The 16,629-nt window shown below is 24.2% G+C and overlaps 1 protein-coding gene across 1 annotated transcript in view; it reads right to left on the reverse strand.

Annotated features, from left to right (window-relative positions):
* The window catches only part of LOC100210846 (forkhead-associated domain-containing protein 1), a 28,738-nt gene extending 12,626 nt beyond the window's left edge, over nt 1-16,112 (reverse strand). Inside the window, exons 1-15 of the mRNA XM_065791307.1 lie at nt 15,953-16,112; nt 14,261-14,426; nt 13,465-13,553; nt 12,765-12,876; nt 12,097-12,119; nt 11,702-11,853; nt 11,378-11,474; nt 10,929-11,183; nt 8,159-8,422; nt 5,282-5,545; nt 2,903-2,980; nt 2,160-2,273; nt 1,373-1,531; nt 947-1,117; nt 627-796 (exon numbers count right to left, since the gene is read on the reverse strand). Coding sequence (XP_065647379.1) covers nt 627-796; nt 947-1,117; nt 1,373-1,531; nt 2,160-2,273; nt 2,903-2,980; nt 5,282-5,545; nt 8,159-8,422; nt 10,929-11,183; nt 11,378-11,474; nt 11,702-11,853; nt 12,097-12,119; nt 12,765-12,876; nt 13,465-13,553; nt 14,261-14,426; nt 15,953-16,051 — 2,213 coding nt within the window. The 5' untranslated portion in view covers nt 16,052-16,112. The remainder of the gene's footprint in view (nt 1-626; nt 797-946; nt 1,118-1,372; nt 1,532-2,159; nt 2,274-2,902; nt 2,981-5,281; nt 5,546-8,158; nt 8,423-10,928; nt 11,184-11,377; nt 11,475-11,701; nt 11,854-12,096; nt 12,120-12,764; nt 12,877-13,464; nt 13,554-14,260; nt 14,427-15,952) is intronic.
* Nucleotides 16,113-16,629: the final 517 nt, after the last annotated feature.

Raw genomic sequence — 16,629 nt, forward strand, 5'->3', positions numbered from 1 at the left:
GAAGTTTTTCAGGTAAAAAATAAATGATTTTAATTTAAAACACTTTATTTAAAAAAATACTTTATTTAAAAAATTTTATTTAAAATTTGAGATAAAGATTTTAAATTAAATATTTAACCAAAATAAAGTTATTGTTCTTAAAATATTCACTAATTTTGATGTTTGAACCTGTTATGTTTAATACTTTTGAATCGTGAATCTTTTTACTATTTGATTTGATTTAATTTACAATTTTTAAGATATAAAAAAGTCATTCTTTTTTTTTCATTCTTTAAATTGAGTGTTAAGGTTATCATGCTAAAATAGAGATAGCTCAAGACTCAATGACATCAGTTGACTCAATGACCTCAGTTATTTAGAATTAAAATTTGTGACAGCAATATCTAAATATAAAATATTTATTTACTGTTGACTATATTCATCACAAAGATGTATTATGACAAAAAAAAAAAACTTTTTTTTTGTCACAGTAATTTATAAACACTTTCTTCTTCTCTTTCTAAAAAAAAGGATTAGGATTTAGGTGGGCATCAAAAATTAGTCTGTAAAATATATTAGCATTGTACAGACCTAAATCCTATAAATATTCTAAATTATGCTGTATATAATTATTTTATCATAAATACCTTTTTTCGAGCTCAATTATTTTATTTCTCTGATCATTTATCTTGTGTTTAAGATTTGTGATATAAACAGAAGGATCTACACTTAATTTTTCTTCACCAATAATCTCTAAAGAGTGTTCAATATCTCGTTCCCATGCATACTCTGAAGCAAGTAATGAAACAAAGAGATCCTAAAAAAAATTTCTTATTGTAAAAACTAATTTTATAGTCAAAATTAAAAGAAAAATACAATAAAGTACTAAAAAATTATAAAGAAATAATAGAAATAAAATTATAGAAATTAAAATTAAAAAAAACATTAAAAACATTCTCAAACAAACCTTGATCCATTTCAACTGGTCATGTACATCAATACCTTTAAGCCAATCATGTTCTTTAAGTAGATTTTTACAAAACCTTCCATTTTCACCAAGCCTACGTTCAATACGAGACAACGATTCTTTCAATACCTCAACTTGTTCAAAACTAGCATAACATTTTTCTAAATTCACCTTAAAATATATAAATAATACAAAATTCATAAAATAAAAATATTATTGTAATAGCAAAGTTTAAATAATAATAAACTTTTACTATTAAACAAATTAGTATTAATAAAGCTTAGATTTACAACTTTGGGATAAAAACAAAACTGGCATAAAATTCACTTTTTCAATAAATGTTTCCGAAAAAGAATCTAAATTTCACTCTACATTAACAGTTCATTGTATACTTAAAGTTACTAGAGCAAAACATAAAAAAAAAACCTTTTCTTGTGAGATTTGTTTCAACTGGGTTTTAAAATGATCCCGATCATGTTGAATATCACTTATAAAATTACAGATGCTGTCTACATCGGAAATTGAGTAATACTTTTTTCCATCGGCAACAGCCAACTTGTTAACTTTTTGAATAACATCATCTTTCTATTAATAAAAAAACAACTGTCTAATCATAAAGACAAGATTAAAATAGTACATACATAATATTGATGGGTTAACTCTAAAACATTGTTTGTCCAAATTTGGGCTATATTGAGTTACGAATGTTGAAATGTCAATCTTGATGAACAAAGATAAATACAAGTATTTTATACAGAAATATTGAAGTAATGCAATAAAAAAACAATTACAATATGTTTTTAAATATTTGAATTTGTATACAAGTTTAAACTTATAAAATCATTTTTTTCACAACTGTCTAAAATGGACATGCAATGTTTTAGAATAAACCCATCCATATGAGGGTTAGAACTTGAGCAGGTTTTATTTAGATATGAAGAACTTTAGCAATGGCTTAAAAGGTATATATATTTTTTTTATTACTCTTGGCTTGCTCTTCTTTTTCAGTAAACTGTATGGATTCCATTTGACATTTATAAACGTTAAGTGTGTAAAATATATTATATATTGTGTAAATATTAGAACTAAGTTTTGGAAAAAAAGTGTAAAAGATTAAAGTTATCTTTTTAAAGTTTTCATAGGACATATAATTACAATGCAGACCTAAATACACAGTAGTAAATTAATGGATAAAAAGATTCAACTAACAAACCATTTTAATTTTTTCCAAATGTTGTATATTATCATTTGCTTCTGACAAACTTTGTTGACAATTTTTCAATGTTGAATCTTTGTCTTTCAAAGCACGGTTAAGTAAGCTAACTTTCTAAAAAAAAATATCTTAATAAGGAAATTTGATTGAATCCACAAAAATTAATAACAAATATTTTTAAAAACCTTTTTGAAAAAATAAGAAGAAGCAACTAATATTAAACAATTTTTTTTTACATTGAAATTATTTTTAATTGTTAAACATTTTATACCTAAGAACTTACAGTGTATTTTAGAACTTACAAGCTTGCAGTATACAACTATACAATTTATATTAAGTTACAAAAAAATTACTAAAATATATTTATTGGTAAATGATGAAAAACAATAAAGTGATAAATATGAAAACAATAAAATGATACAGTTAACAACAATTTTTAAAGATAGTCATCATCAACTTTAAGTTATAATAACCAACCCTCCATTCAATTAGTCAACTCAAACTCATCAGTAATACCTCTCATTATTTTTCAGTTCTCTCAGTCATCTGAAACTTATTAGTAATATTCATAATTATTCTTCAGTTCCCTTAATTATCTGAAACCTATCAGTAATATCCACCATTATTTTACAGTTCCTTCAATCATATCAAAGCAATCAGTAATATCAATCATTGATCTGAGAATAGCTATTTTGTAAGAGCAAATTTAAAAAAATAAAATAATTCTTGTTTAAGAAATTTACATGTTTAAGTGTTGCTACTTCTTCTTCTTTTCTTTTTACCTCATTCTCCATTTCTTTTAACTTGCCTTGGTGATTTATCTAAAAGAAATCTTTTAAATCAGAAATTTTTTACCAACAATTTGTGTAACAAATATGAAAACAAGTTAAAATTGTTATATTTTTTGTACACATTACTTATTAAAATTTGTAAACAACTTCATGAACTAGTAGTTTTTAAAACTTGACCAAATGCTTTTAATTTTAAGTTTTAAACTTTTTGACAAGAAAAACCATGAGCGGTGGAATAATAAAAAAAAGAAAAATTTTTTGTCCTATGAACTGTGGACAGTTCATAGGACAAAAAATTTTGTGTGCAGTGAGAAACTTTGTGAGATTCAAAAACTGATTTACTATATATTTAAATAGTGTGTACAAATAACATTATCTAATTAAGTTTTTTTTAATTTTTTCTCATGATCTTTTTTTAATTATTCTTTTTTTATTATTGATGTAGCTTTTTCTTTTAAATATTTCAAAGCATTAATATTGTTTGCTTGATGCTCCAATTACATAAAAGATATACTTGCCTGATGTTTTGATTGGATAGAATATATGATTGATTGATGTTTTGATAGAACATGATTGTTTGATGTTTCAATAACGTTTTTTATGTTTGTTTGATGTTTCAATGAGATATAATAAATATTTGTTTGATGTTTTAATGAGATAAAATCAATGTATGTTTGATGTTTCAATTAAATAAAACATCTATTTGACTGATGCTTTGATTACATATAATATATGTTTGCTTTAAGTTTCAATTACATGGAATACATGTTCACTTTATTTCATATAATATTTTCATTAAGAGAGAATTTCATTCTTAATAGCCACTGTATTGAGAATTGCCACTGTATTGAATCAACTTCCTGCATCTATCGTGCTATCTACATCAGTAAAAGGATTCAGAAAACGATTAGACGAATATATTAAAAATAAACATAAAGCCACTGGCTGATATAGAGTGTGCTTATTACACACTTTCATTTAAAATTATAAACATTAAAATTTTTGTTATAAACTATTTTAATTGTTATTTTGTTAAATTTCAGCAATAAATTGTTATTGTTTAAGATGCAATTACACAAAATATATGTTTGCTTTAAGTTGTAACTACATGGAATATATGTTTGCTTTAAGTTGCAACTACATGGAATATATGTTTGCTTTAAGTTGCAACTACATGGAATATATGTTTGCTTTAAGTTGCAACTACATGGAATATATGTTTGCTTTAAGTTGCAACTACATGGAATATATGTTTGCTTTAAGTTGCAACTACATGGAATATATGTTTGCTTTAAAGTTTTAATTATAAAACTTTAAAGCAATGTTTATTACCTATCCTTTAGAAATTTGTTAAAAAAATAAAAATATACAATATAACAAAGGTATTTAATTGCAAATGTTAGCAGTAAAAGTCATCGAGAAATACTTTAATTGGAAATTTTGCTTCTGGTTATTTGCAATTAAAAAAAAATGTTTCAAATTTTAAAAAATAAAAATCACTTTAATAATGGCTTTATTAATCAAAGGACCAATGAAAATCTTTCCACCTCCACTTTTCCTTTACCTCAATTGGTGGCTGCCTCCCAAAAATTATAATTTTAAATTCAAAAAGAAATGTCAACGTTTAATAGCAAACCATAAAGAGCAACTTTGATAACAAATTTTCAATAACTTCACTTAATAAACTTTAAAACTATTTGTTATAAAAAGAAAAATTTGAAAAATGGAAATTTTTTTGGCAGCAGAAAGCAAAAATTTAGTCTTGAGTTAGGAGGCAGAAGCCACTGTAGGTAAGGGGGTGCTAATGGCTTCAATCTGTAAAAAAATTTGAGAATTGAAATGAATGTTACTTTGTTGCCATGACACATCAACTCTATCTTGAGATTTTTTCAAGTTTTACTTTTTATTTATTATCTATGTTAACAAAAGCATTTTACAAGACAGAGCCTATAGTTTCAATTTATTAATGTTCACAGATATAATATAAATAACTAATTTAAATTTTTAAATAATATTTTTATCATGATGTTATTATATACCATGATGTTTTCACTATTAAAAAAAAAAGCATTTTGAAGAATTATACAAAATAAACAAGTTTTTATACAATTGCTTTTTTGAAAAACTTATAGTTTTTTTTACTTGAGCTGTTGTTTTGTTGATTTGTTGATAAATTTAAAAATTTGATTTGTTGATAAATTTAAAAATTTTTGATTGGGTAGCCAATAATAAAATAACTTTTTAGTAACAGTTAAGCTCATTTATTTACATAAGCAAGAGCTAAATAAAAACATAAAAAAATAAATTAAAAAAAAAAAGAGTTTCACAAACCTTTAAAGATAGCGATGCAATTTCTTGTTCTTTGTTTTTCAATTCTTTTAGGTATTTTTCAGCTTTTCTTTCAATATTTTGAATCACCAAATCTTTTGAAGCAACATCTTTCTTTAACAAACTTACATCATCACTTAACTGACGTTTTTCTTGAAAGCTGGAGTGTAGGTCATTCTCAAGCTCCAAAGTTCGGTCTTCAAGGTAACTTATTTTGTTTTTTAGCTCATCATATAGGAAACTTGATCTTTCACCATAGACAGGCTCCTGTAAAAATCAAAAATATGCAATATCTAATATATTTAATTATAACTAATAAAAACAACTTTAGTAGTCTTAATAGTGTTGATGTTCTTAAACTATTTTTTATGAAATAATGTTAAAATACTTTGTAACATGAAACGGTTTGTCATATATATATATATATATATATATATATATATATATATATATATATATATATATATATATATATATATATATATATATATATATATATATATATATATATGACATATGCATTAGGCATATCGCGATTGCAAATTGCGATTGCTTTTCACACTTTCGCAATTAGTTTTTTCTATCTATTATGTCACGCTAAATTTATCTTTTGAATAGAAGTATGATCTTTGCTCTCTTTTGCGGAGATTTTACTCAACATAAAACGCTTTTGAATTTAAATTACTTTAAATCTCTGCGTGGAAGCCAATATTATTTTAAAGTTATATTTAGTTTGATTTTCTGTATGGATAAAGTACATCACAGTAAATTTACCTTTAAACTAAATCAAAACAACCAGTTTATTACTACAGTAACTTCCAGTCACTCAACTATAAAATTTATTTAATATACTCAAAGACTCTCAAAAATTATCCATACAAATGTTTCTATTTATATTGTATATGTCGTCAACACATAATTTAAGCTTATAACTAAAAATTATTTTAACAAGAATTCTTGAAAAAAATATAAAAAACGTGATACCATTTTCTTAATATTGTTTTTAAAGCGATATCAAGATTAAACATTTTCTATAAATACGCAAGTTGTATTTAGGAATTTTATTTAAAAAGAAATCTATTTGAACAAAAGAATTTTAGTCTTCGAACACTTAATAATTATAAACTTAATTCAGCAGCGTCCATAATACTCAGCATAGCGAGAACTGTTGTTGAAAGTTAATGTATACCTAGCTACAGTAACAATATCAGATTTATAACGTAGTGTAAGTGAGAAAAGAAAGTTTTATTTAAATCAAAAACGTTTTGAATAGTTAATTATATTTTGTTTCTTGAAAATAGTTTTAAAAATAGAAACATTCTATTGCAAACATTAAACCTGTGATTGCAAAAGTTAAAATAAAAATTAAAATATAAAAAATTAAAATTAAAAAATTATTTTACTTCTGTTTAAAGAAATTTTTTTCTAAAAAAATAATTTAAGCATATTCTTAAACTTAAGGAAATATAATTCGATTTATTAAACCAAATTTTTTTGTTTCACTTTTTATTGCAAAATAATTTGAATGAAAAAATTGAATGAAAACATTCACAAACCATATGAATGAAAAACTTAATCATACTTAAATTTTTAATAGTACGCTCGCTCAAGAAACACAAAATTATAAAAAACGTGGTATCTAAAGCTTTTTTGCTTTGATCTTACTCGTCTGGTCTTTTATAGACTCGTCTGGTCTATTATAGGTCTATTATGATCTATAGGCATGTTTTTGCGCAAATATGAAGTTTAAAGTTTTATGACGATAATGTTTTATTTTGTTAATTAGAACAATTCTACTTACTTACTTCATTTTATTTTAAACTTTATGCTATTAAGGTTATAAGCTGTATAAAACAGCAATAAAACACCACAAAATTGTTTTACATTAATACAAGCTCTTTTTTAATACAACATTTTTTACAATACAAGCATAAATTGTTTTACAATACAAGCTCTTTATACTTTTAAAACAACTTTGCAGTTTTTTGTTTGTTGTTTTATAGCTTTTTTACAATAACAATTAAAAACTCTTTAAAAATAGCACGTGTTTTATTGTCGGCATGAACGTAAATAGTTTTCTGCAAATAATTATAGATAAATAAAATTAACAAAAATATTACAATATTTAAACTAGTGGTTTAAATATTGTAATATTAGCGTTTTTACTATTTTTTACTTTTACTTTTTCAAGTATAATGTTAAGTAAAAACAATTACTAAAAGTAATATTGTAATAGTATTTAATATGTTACTTACTCATTACACTATAGCTGTAACTTAAACTTTAAATTATAACTTAAGCTGTAAATTATAAAAGTAACTTACGCTATTTTAAACTCTGCCAAACAAGATAATTATAAGGTATTTAAATATGAGAGATGTGTTAAAAAAATAACAACTAACGCAACCCTCCCCTCCTTACCACAAAGCAGCACCAGGGATGTGGGGTAAGGGGGAGAGGTATCAAAAATAAATTTTTTAGTTGGGATTTGATTTTTTTGTGTTAATTCGATATATATATATATATATATATATATATATATATATATATATATATATATATATATATATATATATATATATATATATATATATATATATATATATTGTACACATACACACACACATATATATTATGTACACATACACACACACATATATATTTATACACATACACCCACACACACACATACACACACACGCACACACACACAAACACACAGACACACACAAACACTGCAATATATAAATTCCTAATTTTTATTTTATTTACAATAAATATTGATATCTTTTACAGGTCACTCACTGCAAGTATATATTATCATAACAATAAGATTTAAATTTATAATATTACAGTTTATTAACTAAAAGAAAATAATACCTTTAATGAAAGATCTGCAATCTCTAACTCTTTATTTTTTAAATCATTCAAATATAACTGCACTCTCTGCTTTTCTTTTTGGAGCATTAAATCTTTTGCAGCAATGTCCTTTTTCAACAGACTAACATCATCAACAAGCTGATCCTTTTTATGAATACTTAAGTTCAGATCGTTTTCGAGTTCTACAATTCGATCTTCTTGAAAACTTATTCTATTTTTCATTTCCTCAAATGCAAGGTTTGATTTTTCGCTATGAACAGATTTCTGTAAAACAACAAAAACTAGAATAAGAAGAAATAAAACTGACATTGAAAAAAGGAACAATACGCATAATCACTTCATTTTCTATTGAGGTCTAAGAAATTTGTTTTTCAAAAATATTTCAAATATTTACAGAAAATATAAAAATTAAATGCAAGTTTTTTCTTAACACAATTTTAAGAATAAAATTATTTTTTGTTTGGTTCGAAAACTTCATTTTTCTTTACTCATCTAATAATATTAGTATCAAAGGCAAATTTTATATTTTAATAAACTTTTATTGTATGATATATAACTTAATATTATATTATATATCAAAACAATATTTAAATTTTCTGCAAAATTTAAAATACTATTTGGTAAAATAATAAAGCAAGAGCTTATAAAAAAACATAAAACATGTTCGAGGAATAATTTATCATATTGCATAATTATAAATAGAGGAATAATTTATCATATTGCAGAATTAACTTATCATATTGCACAAATTAATAATAACGCAAAACAATAAATTTACTATTGCAAAATTATAACTGTCAAAACAGTTAAATTATTTTTTATTTAAACATCAGGTAATTTAAACATTATACATAAAAAAGTTATAGGAAAATAATAATTACTAAAAATTCGAAAAACTTGCTTGGTAATTTTAAAGTCAATCAATAAATAGTTATACTTGCTATATACGCATTGTATGAAATGTAAAAATTGTTTTTTGTTTAGGGGATAACTTTGAGGAATTATTTATTTAAAAATTTAAATGTTTTAAACTAGAAATTAATTAATTGATAATAAAAGTATTAAAAAAGATATATTTTAAAATAAGCTATTAGAATTTTTTTGTTTTGTTTTAAAATAACTATTCTCTAAGCTCTTGCTATATTAAATATTTTACCAAATAGTATTCGGTAAGAGCTTATAAAATAATATGTTTGAGGAATAATATAAACAACATCTATGAAATAATAATTAATATATAAAACAACAACTATGATAAAATATACAAAATATTTTCTTATTTCTTCAAAATAATAAAGTGTTATATAATTTATAACAGATTGTATTTATTGCATAATTATAACAGTTTGTATAAAGGCATAACTTATAGCAGATTGTATTTATTGCAAAAGAAAACTCATATTCTATCATATTAAGCAAAAATATCACAACAATAAAAAAAAAATGTGACAATGCTTTAGCAGAACTATATAGCAACAAAAAGTTAAACAACTAAGGTTAAATAACAAAGCAATTGTTCTTGTTTACATTAGTAAGCAACCAGGGTTGATATTCGATCAAGACCGGGGCTGAGTTTGAAAAAGTAAAGCTGGGCCCAGGTTTGTGACCAGGGCTGCATAAACATTTATACATCCTAAATTTTTTTTTTATTCAAAATTCATTTTTTGTATATACATTATATATGCATATATAAACATCATTATGATCAATATGATCATATAATCAACATTAACATCATCATAATCATAATGATAATCATCATCATCATTATCATCATGATCATCATCACTTTTGTGACCATTATCGTTATCATGATCATCATTATCAACATGATTATCATCATTTTTGTGACCATTATCATTATAATGATCATCATCATCATTATCGTCATCATCATCTTCATTCTCAGGCTTTAGTCTTTCTAAAGTAAATGCTCAAACGAGCTATTATCTCTATTAAGATAAGCCATAATTCATTCTTGCTTGGCTTCTTATTCAACAAGTTGCATCCTTTTACTGTATCTGTCCCTTCATGCTATAAAAACTTTTATTATTCCAGTTTTTTTCCTTGCACATCAAAAAAAACTTTATAAATCTTACCCATTATCATGTTTTCCTTTTTATACAACCTACAACTTTTTAGTCTTCAGTTAATCGATTCACAGCTTTTTAACCTATCCTCTATTTTAAAGTAACTCATAACTTAATAGTGGTAGCTTGCAACCTTGTTGGAAGTAAATTAGAGTTTGAAAATATATAAATATATGCAAGTACTTAAAAAATAGTAAATTTAAGTATAAATTATAATATGTAAAGTATTATAAATTTTTTTCTAGCCCCAGCTATTAACCCCTGCTAAATCTTATAGTTTTGCTATAAGATTTAGCAGGGGTTAATAGCTGGGGCTATTAACCCCTGCTAAATCTTATAGCAACCCATTTTTAGCCAGGGCCAGGGCCCCGATCATTTCCTAGTATACACTTGGTTATATTTTTAGGACATGTATTAGCAAATGATTAATGAATTCAAAACACCACAGTTTATTATGATGTAGACTTCACACGACTACTATGTAAGTTTTGAAAAAAAAATTGAAAATCTTTCTTTATAAACTTTTTTCTATATACCAGAACCAACCATTTAGGTAAAAAATATAAATACTTTGTTTTCACCTATAAAAAACGTATTTCAAAATTAGGCAGATAGTTAAAGCACTAAAAAGGAACAGACACTAAAATACCTATAAACCTGTATAACCATATTAAGTATACCTTCAAAAGTGATATTTCATGCTCTTTGTTTTTCAATTCATTGAGATAACTGTCAGCTTTCCATTCAAGTTTTTGAAGCATTAAATCTTTTAAAGCATTATCTTTCTTTAGCAAGCTTATCTCGGTGTTTAACTGGTGTTTTTCATTTACTGTTGAAGTTAGACCAACTTCTGTCTCTCCAACTTCATCTTCATGACTCCCTGATTTTTTCCTTTCCTCAAATTGAAGATCAAATTTATCATCAGGAGTAGGTTTCTATAAAAGTAAACATATAATCTGTTTCTATAAAAACAACTGTATATCATCAGGGGCAGGTTTCTGTAAAAACAAATTTATTATAATATGCAGGTTTCTAAAAAAACAAACAAGCAAGAACAAACATTTGGGACAAATATATTCAAAATTTATAAAAAATTTTGACATATTTAAAATGTTTTTAAATATCTTACTGATTTTCTAATGTTTTTATCAAGTAATCTATTTCGATAACTTTGTTGAGCAATTCGAGATTGTAATAAACTAAGTACATGATCATTATGAAGATATCTATTTAAAAATCAAAAAAAAACATAGAACAATAACTGCACATTATTTTATTTTGATAAAATTTTTCTATTTTAAAACACTTTTTATTTAAAAGAAAAACGTAATGTTAAAACATATTATTAATCTAAAGAAAAAAACTTAGATAATAATTTTAACTTTAGGCAATGATCAAAATAATAAATGGAATGGCTTAGAGTGTCTACTTTTGCTATTCAGATATTGCTTACCGAACACCTTTGTATTTCAAACCAAGTTTATCTCTGCGAATGGCAGTCACTTCATTACGCAATGCATCTACCATATTTTCATTCTGCATATTATCAATTTTATAAGCCATTTGATTATGTAAATCATTATTTAACAAATCTAACTGTTCATGCTAAAAAATTTAAAAACAAGTATTAAAAAAGACTAAACTTTATGTATAATTGTGAACATATTCTGCTTAACACTAACTTATTTATTTAAATAAAATTTTTTATCTTAATATATACTTAGTTCAAACAACAAATACTTACAATAATCAAAGTTTAGTTTTAAAAATTCTTAAAATTAATAAAAAATTAAACAAATAAACCCTGACAGAGGATAATTTGAAACATCAAATACAAAATAAACTTACCATTTTAGAAATGGCCATTATATCTAAAAGATCAAAACTATTGATTATAACAACTACACTATGAATCATACATATTAAAAACACCCATTTTTTAATGAATGATATAACTTATACTTTATGTATGATGTGTAAACCAGCATTACTTGTATTCAGAAGGTTGCTCAAAAATAATTTTTTTTTGAATTAAAAAAACTTCATTTTTAGTTATGGGAAATTGATAGTATTGCTGCAAATCGATGACTTTTACAGCATTATTATTTTGTTTTAATTTAACAAGTGACTTTTACAGCATTATTATTTTGTTTTATTTTAAAACAATCCACTGCTAAAAAATCAACAAGATTCAATAAAATTACGGAGAACATGCTTTGGGTTATACTTCATACAGAAAATATTTTAGACAATTTGTTGAAGGTATTCTTGAATCACACTTAGATTGAATTATTACTACAGTATAGTTACTTAATAAACACACCTTTAAAAATGGGTAATTTTAATTTGCACACCTAGCAATTACAAATATATTTTAAAATAACTGAACTTTAATATTTTTGAATAATAATTACATCTAATACCAATTCCAAATAAAAAACAAACAGAAACATAAACACCAATCACATAAATTTATCATCATAAAAAACTGTTGATATAAAAATATTATAACTTACCATTATTTAAATCATCTTGGCTAAACACGTGTGTAGAATGCGATAAATATTTAGAATTATTTTGACCAGGATGAGCAGTTAATGGACGAGAATTTGAAGGTGGTTTAGGAGTCTGATAAAGTAAGAAAATAAAAACAAAATAACAGCAGCAACAACTACAACAATAACAACAACTACTACTTCTATGATTGTCACTTTTACCAACACTAGCTACAGGGTGTCTGCCAATATTTTAAGATGGATTTCCGTAATTTTACCCTGATCCACTACCTGTTTTCCCTAATTTAATTTAAGGTTACTACTAATTTTAAGACACCCTAAGCTAATTTCAAGACACCCTAAGCTAATTTTAAGACACCCTAAGCTAATTTTAAGACACCCTAAGCTAATTTTAAGACACCCTAAGCTAATTTCAAGACACCCTAAGCTAATTTCAAGACACCCTAAGCTACAAAGATACAGATACAACAGCTACTATAAAAGTAATAATATTGAAAATAATATTATTAATAATAAAATTTCAAATATTATGTAAGAAGAACTTATTTTAACTTTATATTAACTTAAATAAAAAATTAATTTCATTTTAACTTTTTATTTTAATAAAAAACTTTTTTAAAGGAATATGCACATGCTTGACATAAATTGAAACAAAATATTTAAATAAAACCTTCATAAAAAAATGGTTAAATTAACTTACATGGGCAGAACGTGACGATTGATTTAGAGATTGACTTAACGGACAATCCCATGTTGTAGCTGAGTAACGAACTTCAAATCGAGGACCACCTAATATATAAATAAATCAAAAAATAATTAAAACAACTGCATATGTCCAGCATATATAAACATCCCCGCCATATATAAATTAAAATACAATATTTAAACAAAATTGAAAACTTCATTATAAGAAAATTTATATTATAATATTTCATAGAGCATGTGCACGTATATACAGTCACACTACAAAATGTGATATCACTTATTTTCCTAATAGTTATTTACTTTTAAATGAAAATAAGTTTTAAGCTATTATTTATTAGTAGATATACTAAAAGATTTAAATAATTTAATAATTGAACTAGGAACGATATTATAAATATGTCAGCTAATTTAATCCAGAACTTTAAAAATTATATAATTGTGATATTATTAATTGGATGCATAAAAACGTCAACATTAATATAAACTGATTTAATCCTTATTTAAAAGCAGTTACAGATTTTTTTTTTGCTCTTGCAGAGTAATTGACTCATAGAACATCAAACTAAATTATAAAGGTTAACTCAATAAACCATTCAAAATCATCTTTACAAATTCAACGTGTGTAGCATTATTATAACTGTTTATTTGAAATATTTTTATTAAAATACTATTATTATTATTATATTAAAATAATATAGAATGATCAAAACATGAATTTATTGTTTTCATAATACAAGTTTTATTCCTTTTATAAATTCCTACAACCAAAAATTAATATTAAAAAAAATTACCTTGTCCTAATCTTATAATATCTCCATGTGCTAACCGAACAGCAGCATTTTGAACACGGCAGTCATTTACATATGTACCATATGAAGTATTAAGGTCTTCAATAAAGTAGCATTGGAGGTGACAGTCATATTGAATGACTGCATGCTCAGATTCAATAGCAAAACTCTATAAAGTGTGTTAAAAGGTTTGAAGTTATATATAAAAAAGTATTTTTTGGCAATTACAATTTTAATGCAAAATATAAAAGTTTTAAAATCTAAAAATTTTTGGCATTTTTTTTCAGATCAATAACTTTTGATTATATCATACTAGTATTTTCTAACTATAACTTTAAACTAAAATAACTAAAAAGAGTTGATACTAATAACTCAGGATGGTCAAATAACATAATTACAGGACAGTTAAAATTATGACAACCCCCAACCCCACCCTAAGACTAATAATATTAAAAAATATTTGTTGAACTCCTTTTATTTATAAAATACAGTTAAATGTAAAACTATCAATATGTTTATTGATAATTTTACATTTTGTTTTGCAATTTAAGTAATGGGTCTAAACTCACAAAAAAAATTCAGATCCACTAAAGAAGTAATTAAAAGTAGTCAACCTTGAAAACCTAGAACCAAATATATTATGGCAGTGTTTTGGTTATAAGTTGATAATCAGAGACAACTGTTAGGTATACATTTTGAAATAAAGTAGACACAAAGTGTCATATTTTCTTGAAAAAAGATATCACGTGTTTACCCTGAGTAAAAATTTTAAGCTCGGGTAACTACAGGATACCACTTTTATAAATTATATGTATTACAACATTTATACATATAATTAATTGGTACTTCTTTACTATGTGCATAATTTCAATATTAAACTAAAAGAAACTAAACCCTGATGGAAAAGAATAACTCTGTTCACTCTTAAATGTAAGAATTATTTATTCTCAAATTTTATATATTTTTCATTTTATTCTCCAGCTCTATATATTTATAGTTCTATTCTTACCTCTACAAATCTATATGTAGTGGCAACAGTAACCCTTGTATGGAGTAATGTTGTTATATCTTGACAGTGTCATCAAATGATTGCTTTTCTCTTAGACAATATGCAAGAAAGAATTGTAAACTATAGAATCCAAACTTAATCTTTGTCTCATCATCATAAGGTATCTCTCTTTAAAAATATTATCATGGTTACTACTCCATCTCTTATCAAATCCATCTCTTGTTCCACTTAAAAAAATACTTTCTGTTACAACACATCATTCTGTTAGATTGGATCTTTACATAGTGATTGATTGCTTGTGTTTCTTCTAGTTTTACACTCACATTTTAGGCAAATTGGAATTCTGTCACCTAATTGCATTTTCTCCACGTATATTCTATTCTCTTCAATCATTTTAATAATTCATTCAGTTTTCCATTTTGCTAAGTCTTTTGTTTTTATTTTTTTGCTTAAGTTTTTGTTTTTGCTCAAGTCTTTTTTTTTAACTTTATGCTCATCAAAATGTTGATGAGCATAAAGGTAAAAAAACTAAATTAAAATCAAAATTATTAAATAAAAAAGAAATTATAACAAATCAAATCAAGCAATTAACTTTTTATCAATAGTATTAAAAAATATTTTCAGTTATTTCCTGAATATTATAATATTATCATACAGATAGATTCTTTATTTTCTTTTATACTCACTTTAATGTTTAAGTCACAATTTTCTTTACCAAGTTTTGTTCTAAAAGGATTTAAGGTAAAATATTTTCCAGTTTCTAAACTTCGCAAGGTGCCTTTCATTTTCACTACTTTTTTATTTAATATAACTTTGTCTTTAATGCTGAAAAAAAGAGGTAAAAATATATACATATAAATAGGCACCTGAGGTTTTTTACTAACTTATATATTTGTGTGTGTGCATATTTAAAAGCTTAGCTTATAATAAAAAAATCATTATAAACTGATACTCATTGTTTAGTAAAGGTACATTCGAACCTATTGTACACTTAAAACACTCAAAACTTGAGGAATAAATCTTAAATTAAAAATTGTGTACAGTAAATTATATAGTTTTATGTTGAATGTTTGTTATGTTGCTACGAAATGTAGCAACTAACTCTTCCTTAATTCAAGAGAAACTGAACTCTGAATTGAATCAATATTAATAAATTATTATCTTTTAATTAAAATTTAATAAAAAATTATTTTAAATTAATCAACTGAAGTTTAAGGTAGTTTTTATAATAATATATATTCGCAATTTATTAATGCAATAAAATTTAAGGTAATTTTAAGGCAAAACATGCTTTCTTTTTAAAATTTATCATTAAATATTATTTATCATTAAAACTATTACACATTAAGTTAAAGTGTAATAG

The sequence above is a fragment of the Hydra vulgaris genome, chromosome 02 (assembly GCF_038396675.1).
Source record: "Hydra vulgaris chromosome 02, alternate assembly HydraT2T_AEP".
In the NCBI taxonomy this organism is placed as follows: Eukaryota; Metazoa; Cnidaria; class Hydrozoa; order Anthoathecata; family Hydridae; genus Hydra; species Hydra vulgaris.